Source organism: Rhinopithecus bieti, unplaced genomic scaffold (genome assembly GCF_001698545.2).
Source record: "Rhinopithecus bieti isolate Rb0 unplaced genomic scaffold, ASM169854v2 scaffold_30785, whole genome shotgun sequence".
NCBI classification, from domain to species: domain Eukaryota; kingdom Metazoa; phylum Chordata; class Mammalia; order Primates; family Cercopithecidae; genus Rhinopithecus; species Rhinopithecus bieti.
This window is the reverse complement of record NW_016813379.1, coordinates 255,745-278,821: the sequence shown is the minus strand read 5'-3', so window position 1 is coordinate 278,821 and position 23,077 is coordinate 255,745. Positions and strand designations below refer to the sequence as shown.

General features: G+C 45.1%; 1 protein-coding gene across 3 annotated transcripts in view; it reads right to left on the bottom strand.

The window, feature by feature from the left end:
- The window catches only part of HLF (HLF transcription factor, PAR bZIP family member), a 60,666-nt gene extending 39,187 nt beyond the window's left edge, over positions 1-21,479 (bottom strand). The window contains exons 1-2 of one of the 3 annotated variants that reach the window (XM_017848157.1): positions 20,834-21,479; positions 18,336-18,671 (exon numbers count right to left, since the gene is read on the bottom strand). In XM_017848157.1, the coding sequence (XP_017703646.1) occupies positions 18,336-18,671; positions 20,834-20,948 (451 nt within the window). In that variant the 5' untranslated portion in view covers positions 20,949-21,479. Of the gene's footprint in view, positions 1-18,335; positions 18,672-19,265; positions 19,342-20,833 lie in introns of those variants that run through there. The other 2 variants (XM_017848155.1, XM_017848158.1) reach the window with 2 other exon arrangements.
- Between the last annotated feature and the right edge of the window lie 1,598 nt (positions 21,480-23,077).

Below are 23,077 nucleotides of genomic sequence, written 5' to 3'. Positions count from 1 at the left end.
AAAAGTTTATTTTGAAGCACTTGTTATGAGAGGGGTCTATTTCATTGAGAAGAGAAACGTCAGTTATTATTCCAATAAATCTTTGTTTTCTAACCATTCAGATCTTTCCTAAGGAAGGTTTAAAATCCTAAAACCAACTTTATTTTCAAACACAGTCAAGCTTCAGGTGGCCACCTATAAGAACAAACAATAGAGGAGCTTGGGGAAGCGAGATTACCCCAAGAAATGAATTATACCACCTCTTTCTCCTAATTCCTCTTTTTGAAATTAGATACTTGTTTTACTGAAGGCAAAACAGCCAGCTTGGCCCCTGAGAAAAGTGAGATGAGAATGGGAGTAGGGGTGGAAAAAGGAGGGTACTATCAAGAGGTAAAGCACACGGTGGGGGGAAAGAAATAAAAATAGACAAGTCAGGGAAAACTAAATGGCAAAGGTCCATTTGTTTATTTTAACAGTGTTTTGCCATTCCAGGCGGCTTGCTGAAGTTCCTTCCTTCCACGGCTGGCCTTGGACCAACATTAGAAAAGCCTTAGATCTTTGGAAAGAAGGTTTGGACAACAAAGTTGTTTTATCTGGGAGGGTAACTAGCTTACTCAAGAGTTCCAGGACTTTGGTTTTGATGTTAATACCTTGGCCTCAGTTTCTGTGTCCCAGGCGGTCCTGGCTCTGTGTACTGATTTTGCAAGAGAAAAGGGTGGCCCGAGGAAGGAAGGGGATTCTCACAGGTGCCACTGCCACATTTAGCTGGATCACCTTCGTACCTGGGCACCACGAAGAAGATGAAGGCGGGGGAAAAGTAAAACATTTTCTAAAGGTCCTATCTCTCGACACTCATAAGAGGGAAACAACACTTCTCTAACTTACTCCCCAAATAGACACCACCGTGGATGTTCTGCCAAGGAGTGATGTGAAAGTGTGTTCCGAAGTGAAATGTAAGCTTGGCCCGGTGCCCAGCTCTCTGCTGTATTTTGCACAGAGTGCTGCAGGCTGAAGGACCAAAGGAACACATTTCTCTCCACGTGACTGCAAGAGCCAGGCAGCCCAAGCAGATTTCTTTGTGTTAATAAAATGTGATCTCTAGACTGTACACACCAACAGCCCTGGAAAACGTGAGCCAGAGAGAAGGACCCAAGGAAACCCAGGGCCCTGGCTGAAAAGGGACTGCAGCTGCCGGCACACTGTGTTGTATCAAGGCAGGGGCATTGCAGGCCTGGCAAATGCAAGTGAGAACACAGCCAGAGATGGAAAGACATGTCAAAGGCTCAGGGGAATGCTGCTTAAGAAATGAAAACAATCCATGGAATCCCATCAAACATGATCCTGCGCAAATGTTTACTCTTTCTTAGTGGGCTACAGACCAAAGTCCTCAATGGACACTCTCAAGACTTTGGATATACCTGGGATCCAAGGTACCATGTCTCAAAACTGAGACCACTCCAAATATGGCAGGAGCTTGACTCCTAGGTTAAACTGTGTATATTCTGGTCTGGTGTAAGGTGTGACAAATACACATATTTCCACACTCTCACCCCACAGGGACCCAGGCAAATGCAGTCAACTCTCTATGAACCAGGGCAGCCACGGGAGGCAATCACAAGGAACCCAAACAATCACCATGGGGCGGCCTGGACTCTGGGGAGCTTTGCTGTTGTGGGCAGCCCCTGACTTTTTGCTTCAGTGGTCTTGGTCTCCACTGGCCAAGAGACCATTGCTCAGGGTCTCAATCTATTCTATATTTATCTATATCTTGGGAAGGGAGGAGGTTCCTAGGCTGAGGAAGAAAGGGGATTACTGGCCCCTGCTCACTGGGTCCCTTTCAACATACTACTTAATCTCCGGACTTTCAAATTCACTGTGCCCTGTGGTCAGCTTGTTCCCAATTTCAACAGGGTGTTGGGGGCAGGAGCTGAAAGGTAGCAGGAGCAGAGCACCAGGACCCAGAGAACTTCTGCACCTCTCAGGTACTGCACTGGAGAACGCAGAAGTTTATAGGGCTAGAGGGCACCTCTGGTTGGAGAGAGGAGAAGGTCCTAGAAGAAGTCATCCCTTGGTCCCCCTCCCCTGCAGTCACCCAGTGCCCAGGTTTCCCAACCCTGGGGCAGGCAATTAGCCATCACCAGCTAATTATGGAGCAGCTGAGTTGATGAGCAACTCCCAGGCCCAGGTGAGCCTTCACATTGGTTAATCTGCAAACCAGTTAATCAGCCTCAGGATAATTGAAAGTTAATCGTATGCAGAGCTCAAGTGCAGTTACTGGAAACAACAGGAAACAGCAGTAGCAGAGGAAGTCAGGCCCACTCTCAGTGAACTCTTTTGTAAAACCCTATAGCCAATGGTTAACCTGCAGCCCACTTCACCCTATTGCCCAACACACTCTTGGATCAAGTCCTTGTCACACAACCTCCCAAAGTGCTGGGATTACAGGCGTGAGCCACCGCGCCTGGCCGCGACTCAGAGATATTTGATGGGATACAAAAATATGCTGAGGGAGCTTTAGCTGAAATTGAACATCCCTCTCAAGAGGCTAAAATCTTGCCTAGTTTCATGCCGATATACTTTGTAATCCCTCAAGACTGCTGTATCTGGATCCCAGGGAACACACAGTAAGTGCTCAATAAACTGCAGCTGGTTGATTATTTCCCTGGTGCAGTTCATGGATTTAAAGTTAGGAGGCTGGGAGGGCTCAGAGACATTTGGCTGGCTATGTTAGAAACATACTGGGGGAGCTGCAAAAGCACTACACTCCCCTCAACCGTTCTTTATAGAAAGAAAAATCTGAAGAGTTCAAATCTTACCAGGAAAGCAGATCAACAGCACAAAAACATAAAGCACGTTCCACAGCTGAGGAGAAATGAACTTCAGTTTACCTGTTCCATCAGCATGGATAACTGAGAATCACCTTCAATCCTAAACAGACTGGCAAGTTCTCTAAAGCTTCCTTAAAGAAAAGTGGCTGCACTTTGATTTCAAATATCAAGAATCGCAAGTATGGAGTGTACGGTTGACTGCCTACCAAGGATGCAGTTTCCCTGGAATTTGCAGCCATGACCTCTGGCCACAGGCAGCTAACCAGGGCCTGCGGTTTGTGGCTGCCTCTGCTTGGTCAGTGGCACCTAAACCTGTGCTTTATCGGAGTATCCACGAAATTACATGTTGGAATTACAGCTTCCCTCCACCTTGCAATTCCTGTCTCGTGACCAAGGAGCTGAATCAATAGACTTCCTTTCTTCCATTCTCTCTGTTAAGCTAATCAGAATAAGCCTCCTTCAGAGAGTAAAACATTATGTGCTGGAGGCTCGGAAAACACTTTTCCAGGACATCGGAAGCAAGACTGGCCTGAGTCCTTGATCTGCTGCCCAGTAGAAGGACAAGTACTAAAGGATCTTCCCAACCTGCTCTGGCAGGACAGCAAACACCAGGCACCAGTACTACCCCACCCAAGCCAAAGGCAGACATCACTAGTTAATCACAGAACTCTTCATTGAGCCCAGACCAAGCCTCGGAATCTTTCAAAATGACTTTCCAGGTACCTACTAATCCATCAGTCAGCTGCAAGATGAAACCTACTATCACAGGCAGGTCCTACAAACCTGACTCCAGCCACCTAGAAAAGCCAAAGGCCCCCTCTGGCCACTGCCCTTCTAGAAAAGTTGCCATCAAAAGAGCTAGCAGTGGGCCCTGGGGTTTTTCCTTCTGCGGGCTTTCCTTTTTTTTCTTTTTCTTTATAAAAAAATTATTTTGTCTGGCTAATAGACTACTGCTAAGAAATCCAACTGTTGGAGCAATGATTCCAGCCAGATAATTTATTTTCAGGGTTGCTCTGGAATGCTGAACACCAGAGAGAATCTGGTGGTTCCCATTCAGCATGAAGACCATTTTTTAAGGAAGTAACTAGCTTGACCGTTGTTGTTTTTTCTCCAAAAGGTGTCAAATGTCTTCTGCTTTTCAGCTTTAGTTTTTAAACTCTGTCATCCTTTATGAGTGGCAGAATGTCAGATTCTTAATCCATCTACTACTTGGCTTGGGAGCAGCTCCATTACTCCCAAGGGACTTTAAATTTTTTTAGACATTCACCAAAATGTGAATGTTAGTCGTCTTCCAGCACACAGTAGTCTTTGAACATGGAGTCATAAAGCTAGAAACAGCGCCTACCTTTTATAGACAAGAAAAATTAGGTTTTGAGAGATCTGGTGACCTGTCCAGAGACACCTAATGCTGACAGATTGGCTTTAGAACCTAGATTGGCTGACTCTAAGTTCAGGCCTACCTTTGAAATTGTTGCTATGTGTTTTCCATCTCCTGCCACCTAAAACCCAATGGAAATAATAATGGACATTGATGTAAACTGTTCGGTCAGTTTTCTATTATGACACACTTGTAAGTTAGAAGGATGCAGATTATTCCCATTTTACAGATGAAGAAGTAAAACCCAGAGAAGCTGAACACCTAAGGTTATACTCGCAATTAATAGCATAGCCAGGACTATAGATTAAATCTCCTGTGTTCCCAAAGCAGCATCACGGAGCTTACAAAGACCCAGTCCAGCAACTCAAAATCCTGGAAGCAAGACTCCAAAGACATTAACTACAAGTGCATTTTAGAACGTGGTCTTTAAATACCAGATTTGGACTCTGAATTAAAACTCGCTGGGTGACAATCCGAGTAGGCACAGTCCCACATCCTTTTACTGATAGCTTGTTTAATGTAATTTAACGTGCATGACAATCCTACAAAATAGGCCACCATGTTCCGGATGAGGAAATGGGGGCTCAGAATTCAAGTGACTTGCTCAAAGTTTCCTGGCTTTTCAGTAGACCCCTGATTCCAAATTGAATTTAGCTTGGTGACTAAAGGGCTCCACAGTCACGTGCTGATGCTATTAGGACTGTGTTTCTCTGAATATCTTTATCAACGCTTGTTATTTCTGCCTTGAAAATGATTTCATCCTGATCTCCATGGTTTTTGGCCACCGAGATATGCCCAAATTTATTTTTAAGCTGCCTGTAGTCAGAATGGAAGGGCTGATGGAGAAAAAAAGAAAACATACTTTGGCAATGTATTCACAACATTCAGTCCTCTTGGGAACAGACTAAATTCCAGGGACCAATATCATTTCTAATATGAGTTGATTTCCTACAACCACTTACAGTAAGTATTTAGGACAATCCTGGTTTTAACACATAATGGCTATTGCTATGATTTCATACTGAATTATCCTGATTTAAACTTAGGAGCATTGTGTCCACTCTTTTATAAAAGCAGGGAGGGACTCAGAGATATTTTTTGTTTTGTTTTGTTTTGTTTGAGATGGAGTTTCACTTGTGGTGCCCAGGCTGGAGTGCAATGGCACGATCTTGGCTCACTGCAACCTCCACCTCCCGGGTTCAAGTGATTCTCCTGCCTCAGCCTCCTGAGTCGCTGGGATTACAGGCACCCGCCACCACGCCTGGCTAATTTTGTATTTTTCGTAGAGACGGGGTTTCACCATGTTGGTCAGGCTGGTCTCAAGCTCCTGACCTCAGGTGATCCACCCTCCTCAACCTCCCACAGTCCTGGGATTACAGGCGTGAGCCACCGCGCCTGGCCGCGACTCAGAGATATTTGATGGGATACAAAAATATGCTGAGGGAGCTTTAGCTGAAATTGAACATCCCTCTCAAGAGGCTAAAATCTTGCCTAGTTTCATGCTGATGTACTTTGTAATCTCTCAAGACTGCTGTACCTTTAAAAGTCTTATCCTGCCACACCCATATGTATAGTGCACAACGTACTGTGTTCAGCGAGACGCATGTCAAAGGCCAAGAACCCCACAGCTGTAATCTAGTTGGAAACCAAAGTCATACCAGGTTAAACTCAATTCTTAAATCAATCAACTTCTAGTTGTCCCCTTTGTGTAAAAACTGTTTTTAGACATTTCTTCCAAATAATCTACTTTTGTTTTTACAATTTCCTTATATTTCCATTCCACTTCAGAAAAGCCCATTCTTTCCTACCTGGACCCCTCCCTGCCATGTTTCCCTCTGGTACAGAGAAAGGAGAGTTAAGAAGTATGTATTTGAGAGACTCACACTAAGGAAAGCAGAAAGTCAGGGAGTTTTGTGACCATTGAAAACCCATTTTTCCTGCCTCCACGTCACTCAAGAGCCCATCAACAACAACTAGAGGGCAGCCAGTTCACTACTTTATGGCCCAGAAGTGTCATCAAGGGTAAAAAGAAGAAAGAGAAAACACAGATCTGGCAGCATGTTGGAAAGGCTCTAGAGCACCAAAGGAAATGTATTCTAAATTCTCTTTCACCCTTACCCACTCAAGATCTTCCAGGCATAGCACCAGAAGACATATGCAGGCACAGCAGGGCATATGGAGATGGAAGACACAGACTAGTTGGAAACCAAAGTTTCCGCAGAGCATACATCTATTAGAAGAGCTATCCAAGAAAGCAGGCAGTTACACTGTGACATGCTAGGGTGATAGGACCACAAATGATGTTTGAGGTGGGATGTATCTTCTCACAGGTGTAAATACACAGGGTGCTCACCTGCTTTATTATCTCTTCATGATCCTTTCCTCCCTGCAATAACTCAAAAGCAGTTTCCAGGCCATCACTGCTATAGCATTGCTGTAACACAGGATGTGTTCCCACTTAAGTGTCCATAAAATAGCCATGGAGGTGGAAGAAGAGAAGGAATAGTAATTGTAGAATAAAAATAAAACTGCTGAAAGCTGCTATTTATATACTGAGCACTGTTCTAAGTGCTGTACATGTATCATCTCATTTACTTCTCCAGGAATCCTCTGAAGCAGGTATTAGCACCCTCACTTACAATGGAGGGAACAAATGCAGAAGAGTTATATGGCTGGTAGATCCCACACCATCTTTGGGGGTTGGCCGATGACATCCTCTCTGATGGCAGGTAAATGAATGAAAATAATATTTTGGTTCCATATGCTTATATGAAAATTTAACTTTAAAGATATGAAAATTTAGTGGTGGGGGGAATGGAGAAGGGGACAGATGGAGATAACTGGCAATAATTTGGTGGGAATGCTAATCTCAATTACTGAATTGTCTGAATGACAAAAATTATTTTGCTATTCACTAATATGCACTTGTGGTTCAGAATATTAATTTATATATACACAGTTAAAATCTTTAAAAATTATTTTGTACTCAAGTTAACTCTGTGTCCCAAAATTATGTTTGCATAATTAATCTGTTTGGTAATATTTTTTCTTTTTAAATTAAAAAAATATATAATGTAGAGATGAGGTCTCACCAGGTTGGTCTTGAACTCTTGGCCTCAAGTGATCTTCCCACCTTGGCCACCCAAAGCACTGGGATTACAGGCATGAGCCACTGTGCCCAGCTAGTAATATCTTTCTTTATAAAGAAGACAAAGATATAAATTTTAGTTTAACCAATTCAAGATAAAATGATCATAAAATCTGAATCAATGCAATGTTACTGCCACGCAAGTGAGAGGGTCAAAGAAGAAATAAAATAAGCAGACCTAAATTGCTTCTTTATACCTAGTTTGTGTAATACTGAATCTTCCTGTCATTAGTTGTTTAGGAAGTCAATAACTAAATATCATTATCTGGCCTACTATGTTTAGATAAATTTCACTTATAAGGTTAAAAATAACTTTTTTGACATGAATATAAATATTATTTTAAAATCATTTAGTTGTCACTGCCCATTTGAAACAAACACGCTTTAGATTCTATGAGGAAAAAAGATACTCACTTCCCCAGGAAGGTGTATTAATACAAAGAAATCAATCATAATGAAATGAACTTTATGCAATTCTTATGAGGCCAGTTCTGCAAATTTCTCTCTTCTTGTCTTCAGAGACTCTTTCAAGGCTTTATTTCCATCTTTACAGTTCAAATTACCTACTATTTCCTCTATAAATCTTTCAATGGCCTTTGACCTTTTAAAAGCAATACTATTTTGATTGGATCTGAGATCTCTGTCCTGTTTTCATAGTTCTCTAGTAAAAGCCTGCATGGTCTCCTTCAGTGATACTAATTCAGCCCACATCATAACAACTCCATCCTAAGGTGAATTAAGTCTTCTGTTCAATCTTCAGAGCAGGTTGAGTTTAACTGTTTGCCACTATCCTTAAAATAACCCTTCATATCTTGGGGTATTGCGATTTCTGTTCTGGGTAATCTGATTACTGCGTATCTAGATGATCTTGTTCATCTGGTTTGCCGCATTGACTCCCACTGGTCAGGGCCTGGTGGCATCCATCCCCCAAACAAACCTTTGCTTTTCCCATTCAATTCAATTCAAGTGGCATTTATTGTGTATGAACGGACAGGCGTGCTTAACTCTTTCCATTAAGTGCAGAAGCACTTAGAGAGCAGTGATGAGACTTTCCTGCTCTACTGTCCATGCCTGGGTTCCACAGCAAAGACATCACAGCAGACTGTTACCCAGAGCTAATTAGAAAAGAAAGCATTGCTCTTCCCCACTCAAGGAATTTCTGCCAAAGCATTTATTTCTGCTGATCCATTTATGCAATTCCACTTTCTAAGAGAACATTTTGTCACAGATGATTTAGTGTTGTAGCTCCCTGAAGCATCTTTCTGTAGCATGCACTCATTGTTTTTAGGAATATAGGGTCTCCCAGGCAAAATTTGAGAGGCAACAGGGTTTAACAGCCACAAGCCACGTCTCATTATAAGACCTCAAATTCCAAAGCATTCTTCCGAAGATCATTAAGGAAACAAATCCCAGATTAAACTTTTAAAAACAAAACTTTTACGAACCCTGTGTGACAGGGGAGCTGTGTAGTTTTTCAGGAAAGAAAATGAGAGTGGACGGGTAGTGAGTTAAGAGAGTAACATCAGTTTGTTGAAGTCAGAAAAGAAGGAAAACTAACATTTTAGGAATTTCCACATTCAGTCATGGAGTCTGTACCCACCACACAAGCCAATTTAACAGAAACAAATACTATAGTTTCTGCCCCAGCAGACACTCGATTCTGCCAACACTCCTGTAATTGTCCCAATTGTATGTAGCTGGAGATGAAATGCCCACATTGACAGCTATTTTCTATGTAAGTGAACTAGATTGGGTTGTGGCAACTCTTTGAGCCTTCTGAAATCTTGGCTTGATAACAGGGCACACTTTAGAGGGTGCTTGAGCAAGTCATTTCATGCACGTGACATTCAGCAGTCCAACCCCCTACAATCCGATCCCCTCCCACAATGTATGTCCCTTTCCTTTACCAGTACTCCCAGTGTGAAACACACACACACATCCCATATCGAAGCATGATGTACAGTTCTGTTTTCAGGAAAGAAGGGAGCCACAAATACAAGGTCAGGACTCAAGAATGCAAAACTGTAATAATGACTCCTTTGTTTCCCAGGAGTAAAATTAATAAGCCAGCCAGAAACTTGGCTTAGTATTTTTAGCTTGATATTACTGCTCCAGGTAATCCTTATAATCAGGTACTATTAGTATCACTGAGACATTAACCTTCCCACCCCCACCCACAAACCCAAACGCATGCATGCCCACGCACACGCACGCGCACACACAAACATACGCATAACATCTGGTTCAATATACTTATTTGCAAACCTAGTAAGCTGTATAAAATAGAGGCATTTAAAAGTGATGAACGTTAATGAGTTGGGTTTATTAAAATCTATTTTTCTACTCCTATGAGACCAGGCCTGCTTTTGGACTTTTAAATTCTGAACCAGTCAAATCCCTCAAACTATTTCCTTGCCAAAGAGTGTTTCCCCCAATCACCAAAATTATGGGTTTTATAAATGAAACCTAAACCCTGTGTTTTTGAATTACTTTCTCTAGATCATTAGAACATCGTGTTTTGAAAAGCTGTTTGATGTTCAAGGGAGAGTATTTATTTTCAAAATAATAAAAATAAGGAAATCCTGGTTTGCCAGAGGAAACTATTGTCAAGTTTCTAAAAATGTTTCCAATCCAACCTTGAACTCAAGTGGAAATGTTCACATGCCACTTTCCTGCTCAAAAACCTTCAATGGCTCCCTATTGCCTACTGGATAAAGTTCAAGCGCTGCAGCCTGGTACTCAGGAAGCTGTCAGCCTGACTGGCACCAACCTCTCTGACTCATCTCCCTGACTCCTTGATATGAATTTTCTGCACCAGCCAAACTGGATCTACACCCTGTTGCCTAAAACACCCTGTGGGCATTCCTGCCTCTGTAACTTTGTGGGGCATGAACCTCTCCAATCTGGCTCTCTCACCCCTCCTTCCGGGCCCATCACAGGCTACAACTCTTCCAAGAAGCTTCCCCCGGCACCTTTGCCTTGAGCAAAGGCTGCTTCCTGTGAGGTCTGGCAGCTCTTATTGGCTATACTGCTCCGTTATTTATTTTTAAAATTTTTATTCATTTTCTTGATTAATCTTTCAACCTCCTCTTTTCAACAGATATTGGAAGCCTCTATATACCAATCATTCGACACGGAGAACATGCTAGTTTGTCCTGTCACTCATCACTTTGCCTAAAAGTCTTATCTTCCCTACTAAATCACTCTCTCTGGAACCTAGCAGCCAAATTGTACTCTTGTCTCTCTTCCTCAGGGTGCACAAATCAAAACACCAAAGCACAAAACAAAAACAGATGCTATTTCTGGGACCGTGCACATTGCTCTTCGCCTCCTAAAACCTCCTCTGTTGCTTTCTCTTTTATTTTTAATTTTAGATACAGGGTCTCACTCTGTCACCCAGGCTGGAGTGCAGCGATGCAATCAAGGCTCACTGCAGCCTCGAACTCCTGGGCTCAGGTGATCCTCTTGCCTCAGCCTCCCAAGTACCCAAGACTACAGGCACGTGCCACCATATCCAGCTAACATTTTTAAAAATATATTCTGTAGAGATGGGTCTTGCTATGTTGCCCAGGCTGCTCTCAAACTCCTGGTTTCAAGTGATCCTCCCGCCTCAGCCTCCCACAGTCCTCTGTTGTTTTCTAATCACTGTATCACTTTGTAGAGAAAAGTAACTGAACCGACTCATAGTAAAGGCTTGTCTACTATGTACAGGGCACCAAGCTGGATCTTTCCTACATGGTAGCTTTAGAAAGCTCACAGAAACCCAACAAGGATGTTGCTTTGTAGAAGAGACTATCAGGGTTCAGAAAGATGAAGGATTTACTCATTAAAGAACCCCTTGAGGAGAGGAGGAATTATTCTGGAATGCTTGTGTCAAGTCTTGCTTGCAAGCAGGAGAATAAACGGAACCCTTCTCCTTTTGAAACACCATAACATACCTTTATGGCTTCCTTACCCCAAGGTCACTATATTGCCTTTAAATATAAGTATTAATGTCTATCGTTAAAAATTCAATGGTAGAATAATTGATTGATCTATTACCAAATATGACACGGAAGAAATCTAATCAAGAACTTCTTTGGGCAGGGCACAGTGGTTTCCACCTGTAATCCGAGCACTTTGGGAAGCCAGGGTAGGTGGATCGCTTAAGCTCACGAGTTCAAGACCAGCCTGGGCAACATGACAAAACCCTGTATCTATAGCAAATACAAAAAGTAGCCAGGTGTGGTAGTGCATGCCTGTAGTCCCAGCTACTTGGGAGGCTGAGGTAGGAGGATCTCTTGAGCCTGGCAGGTTGAGGTTGTGGTGAGGCATGACCATGCCACTGCTTTCTAACCTGGACAACAGAGCATGACCCTGTCTCAAAAAACAAAACAAACAAACAAAAAAACTTCTTCAAAATGCATTTTTTTTATTTAATCCTGTGAGCCAGGAAGAATGAGTAAAGGGTACAGTCAGCTACTCAAGGTCACCTAAAATTCAAAGGCTAAGAGAAGGGCAGACAAGACTTGGCAGAGAAGCAGGAGAGAAATCCAAATTTCTTGACCAGTGTTCTTAATTAGCTAGGAAGGGAAAAGTATCAAGACTGTCTCTGAGCCCCATGCTTGGTCCTCCCATGGGAAATGCGATTAGCTAGTGGTGAAGGTGCTGCTTGCAGCAGCTGTTATTAAGCACTTGCTGTGTGTGACGCAGGGTGACAATTACTCTGCATGCATTGGCTCATATGACCTTCAACAGTCCTATGAGGCAGGTCCAATGATTATTCCAAAGTTCCAGACGAGAAGCTGAAAGCTCAGAGCATTTAAATGACTTGCCTGAGATCGTGAGCAGCTAGTGAGTGGCAGTCAGGATTCACACTCAGGTTGGTTTGTTTACTGGATTCTGTGCTCTAAAAAACATTACTGCTATATTGCCCATATAGACTGGTGTCTCAAACACAGGACATTCTGACGGACATTGTGCCTGGTGAGACAGAGGCACCTAAGTCTGAGGGAAATTGAAATTTATAGGAAAACAGTGGTATAGTATCTTTAGGACAAGACATTTGCTGGGGGAGGGCCTATTATTATAATCACTATTAGCTGTGACAAATATTCTCACCCACTACCATTACAGAATCAAACACAGGCCCTGTACCTCTCTAACATATTATTTTCTATTTTTTTTTCATCTTATTACTTTCTCTATTACCTTCCCTCTTCCCTCCATTTTTATTGCTGAGACATAAAAAATGATTCCTGGGTAAAAGTGATTAGTGCTAGTTGGAAGAGAGGTTTCTGAGAAACCTAATAAATCACGGCTGTCTTCCCCTTCTCTGGCTTTCTACATAAGGATGTTATCAAGGGTTTTTTCTTCCTACCTCCCCCACCCCCTTTCCTTCTCCTCCACCTAATTCTGTCTTTATATTGCTATTTTTCTAGTCTGGTAGGCACAGTGCTGAACTGGAAAGACTCTGCCAAGACCCTTGGCAGGAGCTGGCCTCCAGGAATCTTGCCCACCACAGCAGCGCAGAGAAGACAGGGCCTCTGGGCAGACAGGCAGGAGAGAGGGCCGGGTTTGGGGTCTGGCTAGAATGTTGGACAGAACAGGTTTCCCTGGCATCTGAGCTGTCTTCCAGAGCTCAGCTTTCTCATGCCAGGGTCAGGATTACAATTGCTTGCTGGCACTTGCTGTCATTCTCCTGGGAAGGGAAGCGAGAGGGAGGAGGGAAAAAAAAAAAAAAAAAAAAAGCAAGCCAGCACACCACACAGCGTTGGGCAAGCTCCACAGGGCACAGCCACGTGTCTGGAGCACACGGTCATGCAGGCAGGCACCCAGGGTTGCCAGGGCTCACACGAGAGCTCGGGGGCTGGGCACCTAGACAGTGGCTGTTTCCACATTGGCAGAACAGGAGTTGGTAACCCAGAAGCCATGCTGCTGGGTTAACATCAGGGAAGTGACTTGTCCTAACCCAGAAGGAAGAGAAAGGTCAGGCTGGCTGCACAGAATAAGTGTTGGACATGATGGGAAAGAAAAAAAAATGCATGAAAGTATGTCCTATTTTTGCAGAGGGAAGGGGACTGGATAAATAAACCCCAAAATAGAAAACAGGGGTTGGGAATCCAGTCATTCCTTTCTGTACCTCCATGCCACTGACACCATAACGGCTGAATGCACCGAGTACTCATGCAGTACACACCGGCCGGACTTGTCAAGTGCGATCTTATTTAAACTTGCCAAAACTCCAAGGGAGAGGGGCCATTTGTAATTTCCATTCTATTGATGAGTAAACTGAGGCTTAAAGAGGTTAAGAAACTGACACAAAGTTACATGGCAAGCCAGGGGTGGGTCCAGGATGTAAACCCAAGCCCCTGAGCCCACAGCCTACACTCCTAACCACCAAGTTGCCTTGCTTTCCAGACATACCCCAAAATACCTCTTGCCACAGGCTTGGGATTACTATCCTGTGAATGTCAGCAAGCCTGTCCTCTACAGGGCTCTGTGGAGAAGATAAACTCTACAAGAAATAGAACAATGTCTGCCTGCCTCCAGAACCATGCAGACTCCCTCCCCTTCAGGATCCCCTAGCCCCTGATGAATGAACAGCACTTTCAAGATGCTTGAGACACCGGGCACAGCTACTATCAGTCATGGCACTCCCAACCTGCAGATGTTATCAGTCTGCTGGATTAGAAAGATATGTGAACTGCACGCCCTTAAGGGGAGCTTCACTATTGGGAAAAGAAAGAGAATCCTCCGACCTTCCATCAACACAGAATCACCTGCACAGAACTTCCCTCCATCATTACTCAGATTCCCAGGCCAGCATTTTCTTTCCATACCCAAACCTTCTCACAAGGAAGGTCGGCAGAAACAGAACACAAACTCCATATTGCAAAGGTACAATGGGTTCTCCCCCACCCCCGCTCCTTTTGTGCCACCCACTTATGCCATCCTTTTCCCACACACGACCACATGGAAGGGTTTTCACTTTACTCTGTAACCAGCCTTCATCATAACCCGGTCTCCATGCTCAGAACTAGAAAGACAGCCTTCTTAATTCTCAGCGGAATATGGGCCTAACAGTGGTAGGACACCCCCCAGCTATTCAAAGAAAAACCACCAGAGGAAACAATTTCAAATCTGGCTTTACAAGCATGTGATATAAAAATAACTCTGCCTTTGTCTGCTATAGATGACTTTCCCTAAAGGGATGGCTGTCCTTAAAGCTATCGCTCAATTCTCAAGGCAAACAGAGTCTTCTTTTTCCAGTACCCAGCATATATTCATACCTCCAGGAGAGCACCCCCACATCCCACCTCTGAAAGTATCTACAATGCAAACATTGAAGTCATCAGAATGACTCCTGCCATCTCTGCTGGCCTAGGAACGTTCAGGACACTGCACCTTGGATGACCGAGGAGCCCCTGCAGTTAGCTCCAGCCTCCAAGAACCACTACTCTTCCCTTCATTAAGATGTCAGCCCAGAAAGCTTGGTGACCATACAATAGCCACAACAGGTTTTAAAGAATCCCTGGATTGCTTCTTGGAAGAAAACTGGATTTCTTCAGATATTTGATTCATTCTTTGGTCAGTTAGAGGAAGAGAGATGGGGTGCCCAAGATAAGAAAGGGGGTGGGGCAGTCATGGTAAATACTACGAGAATTCACAAGAATGGGCCAGGTGTGGTGGCTCACACCTGTAATCCCAGCACTTTGGGAGGCCGAGGTGGGCGGATCACTTGAGGTCAAGAGTTTGAGACCAGCCTGGCCAACAGACCCTGTCTCTACTAAAAATGCAAAAATCAGCCGGGCGTGGTGGCGCATGCCTGTAATTCCAGCTACTAGGGAGGCTGAGGCAGGAGAAGAGCTTGGACCTGGAAGGTGGAGGTTGCAGTGAGCCAAGACTATGCCACTGCACTCCAGCCTGGGTGATAGAGTGAGACTCCATCTCAAATAAATAAATAAATATTCACAAGAATGCTCACCTTGTCATTCCAAGAAATCCTTGGGGTAGACCTAGAAATGCAGACTTTATCAGCTCATGGTTCCATTGCCTTTCAACCAAACAGGTAGCAGTAACACCACAACAGAGCATAGCTTAAAAGATGCATGCTGAGTGAATAGCCAGAAACAACTGTTTGGTAAACTACTCTGCAATTATCTCCTGATTAGCCTGATGGCTTAGTTTTATCAACTAAGTGTATAATTATGCTCTTATTAATATTCTATTTCTTCTTGGCAACCCAACGTCCCCTGACCTTCTTAAAAGTTTTGCCACAAAGCATTGCAGGTGGTTTATCCATTCGTGTGACAGGGTCCTAAAGTAAGTCTAGATTTTGCTGTCCAAGTTGAAGTTCTAGACCAGTGGTTCTCCACCGGAAGTGATTTTATTATGCCCAGGGGACATTTGGCAGTGATTGAAGACATTTTTACTTGTCACATCTGGGGCAATGAGGGTCCTACTTGCAACTAGGAGGTAGGGGCAGGGATGCTGCCAAGCATCCTAGAAAGCATAGGACACAAGATTTACCCAAAACGTTAACAGTGCCAAGGTTGACAAACACCAATCAAGACTGAAATTATACAATTCCCATAATGCCTAAGGCTACATCTGCACTCTTCCCTTCTGAGGACTTATTTTCCTCAAGAGTAACTTGGTACTTCTATTCTGGTCACTCCTGTGAGCCACACAGAATAATCAAGAACTTTCTCCTGTTTCAGGTTTGCTTGCAATATCCATCCACCAAGCCAACATCTCTTAGAATTTTATTTTGCATCGTAATCTTTATAATGATCAACAATCTATGAGCAGCAGAGCGTTATTTTACCTGAGTTTGGTATTTGAAGACAAGGTTTAACTTTTTTCCTTTTCTGTGAGGACTACTGAGTTTTCAATTCCAAGAAGGAAATTATGTTGAAATGTGTTTCCATTATTTAAAATAAGACATTTAAATGGAGAACTTATTTCTAGATCCTCAGTGTTCCCTTTGATCCCAGTGTCTTTTCACCAGAACCTTACAAAACGAGATCCCCTGAAACTCAGGAGTTCTTTGCTATGGATTGCAACTCTGACTGGGCATTCCAAGCTTCTGAGAGTCACTGATCAATACCGACTCTAATGAGCTCTGACAAATGAGTTTTCAAGCTGCTTCAATTTCCAAAACCCCAATTTTTGACTCTCAGTAGGAACCAAGGTGTGAACACCCAACATGTGCAGGTCTCCTGGGAAAAACTACAGTATTCCTAACATGGTACACATCCTAAATTTGGTAGGGGACTGAGAAATACTTGTCAATTGACAAAGTGTTAGGGTCAAAATATCCCAATGCAGTAACTACTGGGCAAAATCTCCTGACATTTCTCTCCAGAGGAAGGGTCATGTACAGTACCTAGTTACCTTAAGAAGGTATTTCAGAAGACAGGGATTGAAGTAAGTAACAACAGTTGACACATATAACAATGATCACAATTGCTTCCGCAAATAGAACACTCATTGCTAATCATTTGACCCTTTATACATATTACCTCTAATTTTCACAATAACTCAATCAAATAGAAATTGTATCCTTCTATGAAAAGGGAAACTGAGGCTCTAAGAAACGATGTGGCTTTCTAAGGTCACACAGCTACAAAGTGGTGATTCTCAGTCTACAGAGTACAATGACCGAGGCACAACTGTGTCTCTCACTGGAGCTCTGTTCCCTTCTCTCCTCGCTGTTTTCCCACTTTGAAGGGTTATTCATTCTGTTCCAAGCCCGCATAGCCTCCAGGGGTGGCTGGAGACTAAGAATTAATTCCATTCCAGCCAGTGGCCTTGAGTTATAATTCAAAGTGAATTTTGGAGAAGGGGCCAGCACGCAGAGATTTGAAAGGAAGAACTTTAACTCTAATACGAATATATCAAGGCAGGGGTATTCTCTTCCTCCTTTGCATCATTTCCTCCCATTTAAATCTTGCTCTGTGTGCCACAGAAATTTCTACAAGAGTCGAGGACACGGAGTTCAGTAACAATCTCTAGCACAAGTTTCGCATTGCCCTGCTTTCTGTCTTCCCCCACAGCTAAGGCCCTCAGCTCTGTGACCTTCCGGACGATTTATCTGGATGAATCTTTGTTCCTGGTTACCTGTGCACATGAAATTGTCTTTCTTCCTGTTCATTTTGTACTACAGGGTGCTAAAGGCATGAATTCAAAGCTGCTTCAATCTGTGTTTATATCTGAGCATTAGCAGTGGGTTTTGAAGTACTGGTCATTTCAGGTGATATTTTTGTGTACTATTTCAAGATCATTTACAGCTGACCTTGCAACCTTGTGGGCTCTGATACAGGTGGATTGAGTATGATGGACAGACGAAAATGAAAAAAAAAAAAAGTAAGAACAGTTGGGTTTATGGGAATAACAACGAGAGAGATGGAGTGTGGTCCTGAAGAAGGCTCAGAAGCACAACATGAGAGCCTGCTTTTAGATTCTATATCTCAGCTAATGACAAAACAAGATGAAAAGGATGGAAAAAATATACCTGCCCCACATCCCTACTCACATGTTTTTTTTCCTTCAGGATAGAGAAGAGTGAATGTAGGTAAACCAACCCCTATTGAGAAGCTACCTATTATCTATGTGTTTAGGGAATGAGGAAAAGAGATAGGAGATGTGATGGAGGCTTAAATTAGCCAAATCATTAACTGTAAGTTGTTACTTCTTAAACCTGCAACCCTTGGATCAGCCGCATCAGAATCCCATGGGGGAGCTGGTTAAAATGCATATGCCTGGGCCCTCACTCCAGACCTGCAAAATCAGAATTTCTAGGGGTAGATACAAAGAGTCTGTATTTACCAGACCCTCCAGATGAGTGACATGGATGCTCATTAAAGTGGGAGAGCCTCTGCCAGGAGTGGAGCAGAAGGTTCCTCTCTTAAGATCTTTGCCAGAACCTGAGTGTTAAGATGTTTACGCTAACTCTACCTTGCCTGTCCCATTCACCCTCCTCCTCCCTTTCTGAAGAGAGAATCTTCAGGGCTCTTACCTGGTCTGATGGGGCTCTGCATACAGTTCGGAGATGGGATGCCAGGGTGAAGGGGTGCAGAGGCCCGGCTGCTGAGGTCCATGACCGAGGGGGCAGCCGAGGAAGCTGGCTGCAGCCCAGGAGGGTGAGGGCTGTGGTCATGCTGAGATGGGCTGGGGGGAATGCCATTTTCTGACAAAAACTCCTCCAGGTCCATGTATTCCAACTGGAAAGTATCTCCGTCATAGGGAAGGGTTTTGTCCCATAAGGTAGGCCCCAGGAATGCCGACTGGGGGACCGTCGGGCTGTTACTCTCATCATCCAGCTTCTTTTCCTTGTCTTTATCTTTACTAAATGCTGCAGAAGAAGGGAAAGTTGGACTTAAAAAAAAAGAAAAGAAAAGAAAGAAAAGAAAAACAATACCGCTCTTTTACCACTCTTCCTGGCCTGTTATAAAACTACTTCTCATGAATGGCAGAATCCTTCTCTGGCTGCTGTCTTTTGTAGATCTAGAGTTAAAAGTTCAGGCAGGACGTGGATCTCTGCCTGTTTTTCAACATCTTCCTATTTACTTTGGAAAGAAGGCACTAGCCCTTGGGGCAGGGCTACAGGCTGATCTAGGATAAAAACCAGAGAACAGCCTCAGCACATTGTTTGAGAAGAGTAATAACTTAAATCTAAAATAGTAAAATAGCACCTGCGATTATATACAACTGCTGCCATTTTTAACAAAACAACAGCCAGGCTTGGAATTATCTTCCAGAAATTCAACACAGCAACAACATGAGGTCATTTAGACTTAGAAAGCCAGTGAGTTAGTGGTCTTAATTTTGGTAAGGCAGGGACCTTCCACCCTTCTTTAATATCATGTTTAGAGCACCTACTGGATATCTGGTTCTTTCCATATATTATCTCAAAAATCTCACAATAAACTTGCAAAATAGCAATTACCTCCATTTACAACAAAGACTTGGAGACTCTGAGACTTGAAGGAACTTGACCAATGCCTCATGTTGGCAGAGGAGAAAAATGAGAACTTTCTGAGCTCACATGTGTTAGCTTCTAAAGCCACTGGGGCACACTGATTTTTACGAAAGGAGTTTAAAAAAATACAAAGTGTTTTCTTCCTTCTCTTCCCCAAACATTTGAGTATGATCCAATTTACAAAGAGTATGCATTTACAAAACCTTTCAAAAGCACAGATATTGGAAAAGGTGAGTTATTCTATACACTTATGTTGGAAGTATGCAGCTATTTTCTACCTGGAAATACTGCTCGCCCATTAGGTCTTTAACGAGCATTCTGGATCTTGCCAATTCTAGTATTCAGTCGTGGGTGGAATCTGGGATTAAGGAATTTGCTTCTGAGTTTCATCTTCAGAGAAACACAGCCTCCACTGCCATCCATTCTAACCCTCTACCGTCTCATCTGAAAATCTGACTTAAAACACCCACATACGCAAAAGCCTGCAGGCAGCCCCTTCCTCCGAAATGCTCTTCCTTAAAGCATAGTTAAGGAGGGGTCCAGTGGCTATCATCTGCAGATTGCAAACTCTTGCAATGCAACAGGTTGTCCTCTCCTAGGAAAGAAGGTGCAAGTACTCCCAAGCTATTTGTAGCCAAATAACCTTTCAAGACTTTACACTGTGAGCCACACGGTTCGCATTTGCTACTGTGATACCGAAGGCATGAAACCGCATCAACCCAAATCCGTGGTATCACTAGCTGGGTTTGGGGCCTCATCAAACGTACCCCTCCTCTACCGCTCTGGCCAAGGTTGTCTTGGGAAGGTTTGGGACTTACCAAGAAAGGGCTCAAGCCAGAGGAGGCTCCTGCGCGGTTACACGTGAGCCTGCTCCGCTCTCCCCTCCCACCAGAAAAAGTGCACCGGGAAAGTGTCAGCGCTGGAGGCGTGCACGGCTTCCCGCCGAGAGACCACTCCCCCCACCGGCTCCAGCCCCCACGCCGCTTTCTCAGCTACCCTTCACCAGGAGAAAAGGCGTCTTCTCTCACACCTCGTGGGTTACAAATACTAACCAGTAACAGAAGCTGTAACACAACCCCAAAACCCAGGCTACGCAGTGAGACCCCCTCCCTCAAGCCGACCCCCGCCCCCTGCCCCGCACAGAACCAGGCCCCAGGGTTTCTTCTCTCCAGCCCAGGAGGCTCTGCCCTCCGCCGGCGGGCTCGCTCTGCGTGCGGGTGTACCTCGTTCTAGGGAACGTTCCTGACCTGTCAAGTTACACCTCCCACCCGCGCCGCAGGAGCGGGACCCAGGGAGGCCGGGTGCCCGAAGCTCTTTAAATGTAGCTCAGGAGGGGTCCCTCCCCTTTCATGGAGGAGGAGGAGGAAGGGGAGGAGGGGTGCTGGGTGAGCTCCTCAATTTCATCAGAGCGGGGCCGGGGCGCCGCGGGACAGGGCGGAGCGGGGTGGGGGGATGCTCCAGCGGGCGTGCCCGGCCGCGGAGGGGGACCCCCGGAGAGTCGTCCCTTCCCGGAGCGGGGCCGCGGCAGCGCTCACCGTCTTCGTGGTGAAGGGGGAGCTTCAGCGGGTTCTCCAGCAGGGACCTGAGCACGCCGTAGGGAGGCGGGATAAAGGTGGGATTCAGGGGGAGCGGTCGGGACATTTTCTCCATCGCGATGCACTCAAAATTTTTCCCCTTAAAAAAAGAAATAAGAAAGAAAGAAACAACCGCCCCCTAAAATGTTGCTGAGCTTTTCCTCCGTCCTTTGCCAAAAGTACTCGCTCTCAAGGCGGTGGAGAAAAGGGAAGAAAAAAATTACTTATATTTTTATAAATACATCTGCATAAAAATATATATTAAAAAAAAAACTTTCGGGTTTCCAGTGCAGACGGTCCCAGGAGAGCGCGCCAAGTGCCCGCGGGCTCCCCGGCGACGCGCAGGATGCTCTCACCTGCCTCGAACCCCTCGTCTTGCAAAATGTTCAAAATTGAAAAAAAAGAAAAAAAATATGTCGACAGCTGCAAAAGGGCAGAAGGCACCGCGCCGACCCCAGCCCCTAGTGCCAGCACCGGAGGCGGCGCGCCGTCCCACCCCCACCCCCTCCCCGCGCCGGCGGCCGCTGCTCCCCAGCGCTCCGCGGCCCCGCGCAGCGCCGGGCTGCAGCGCATCGGCCACCCATGTGCCGCGGCCCTGGACAAGAGTGACGTCAGGGCCCGCACCTCGCGCCCAGTAGGCGTGCGGGGGCGGGGCCCCGCGCGGCCCCGCCCGCCTGGCCGGCTCGCCCCGCCACCGTATGTTTAGCGTTGCCGCGCGCGCCGATTTTCCGGGACCTTGCAGTGCTGGCTGGTTGCAGGGGAACAGGTGCCAGATTCTCTGGGCCATCAACTTACGCTCCGATTTTTTTTTTTTTTTTTTTTTGGTCTGGATGGGAAGAGGAATGAGAAATTTATATCCATAGTTTTCAGGCTGGGAATAACCTGAGGAGTTTAAAAAAAATCCCGATGCCCAGGCCATATCCCAGATCAATTAGAATAGAACCCTCTGGGGTGCTATCCGGGCGTCCATAGTTTTTAAAGTTCCCCAGGTGGTTCCAAAGAGTAGCCAAGTTTGAGATGATTGGTTTAGATCGGATTGAAGGTAATGATTCTTCTCAATATTTCTCCTGGCCCCAGCCAAGCTTAGCGTCTTCTTTCTTGCCCAGTTTCCACCACCACCAAAAAATAACTACTTCCTACAAGTCCGAATGGGATGCAAAAAGCAGAGCGGGGAGCAGAGGGCTGAGCTGCTGGGCACTGTTTCCCACGCTGCCCAGAGGTGTTAACGGTGGAGGGCGAGAGGGGGTAGACATTTACCTGAAACGGAAACAGGCGGGAGAGACACAGACACACTGAATGAAATTTTAGGAATATTTACTCTGGGTGAGTACAGGTGACTGTGCTTGGGTTGAGTTATTAGGTCTGCACGGTGATTAAAATAATTTTGTAAAGTATCCCCTACGGGGGTTTCGGCTTTCCTTGCTGTCACAGCAGCTGCGACGTGTCCCTCTGCCAGTTTGACCCCGCGGCGCCCACGGTCCCCGAGAGCTGCGTGCGAGCCCCTGTGTGGTAGCTCCGTTCCCGCGTAGGGTGGTGAGGGCGCTGGCGTGGCGTGAAGCCGCGGCGCCCCCTGGAGAGCTCCGCGGGGTGCCAGGCAGCTTCTTCCCCTCCCGCCTTACCTCTCCTTACCAAGAGTAGGGTAGTTCGATCTGGGGAAGGGGCTGCGAGAACGAATGGGCACGAATTAAAGAAAACCGTTTTTCGGTGAGACATAAAGGCCTCTGTGACCCCAGGCTGAATCGCTGGGGAAGGATGTGGTGGAGTCTTGATGGGGTTTACTTCCCCAGGAAGGGGTTGGAAGAGAGGAGGCACCTGAAACCCCGGAGATCAGGAGCGGCGGCGCAGGGGGATTCAGGGTACCCTGGCAGGGTGATTGTGGCAAGTGCCTTTCTGCCCTGAGCTGTAGGTTCCTCATAAAAGGACACGTAATCCAGTGACCTCTCCCTCCTCACTCTAAAATTATGGCAAAAGGGTAAGGCGACGTTCTAAGTGAGACGGTGTTGCAGTGTTTCAGGTTTCAGACAAATTCCAGAAACAGCAAACTTTTAGTTAATGCCACATGCATTTATTGAGTACCACAGTATGTATGCCAGCGACTATGCGGGGGCTAGTGAAAAAAGATGAAAAAGACATAATTTTAACGTTCAAGAACTCATCGTTTAGGGTTTGGCATATAAACAAACAATATAAAATAGTATTAAAAGA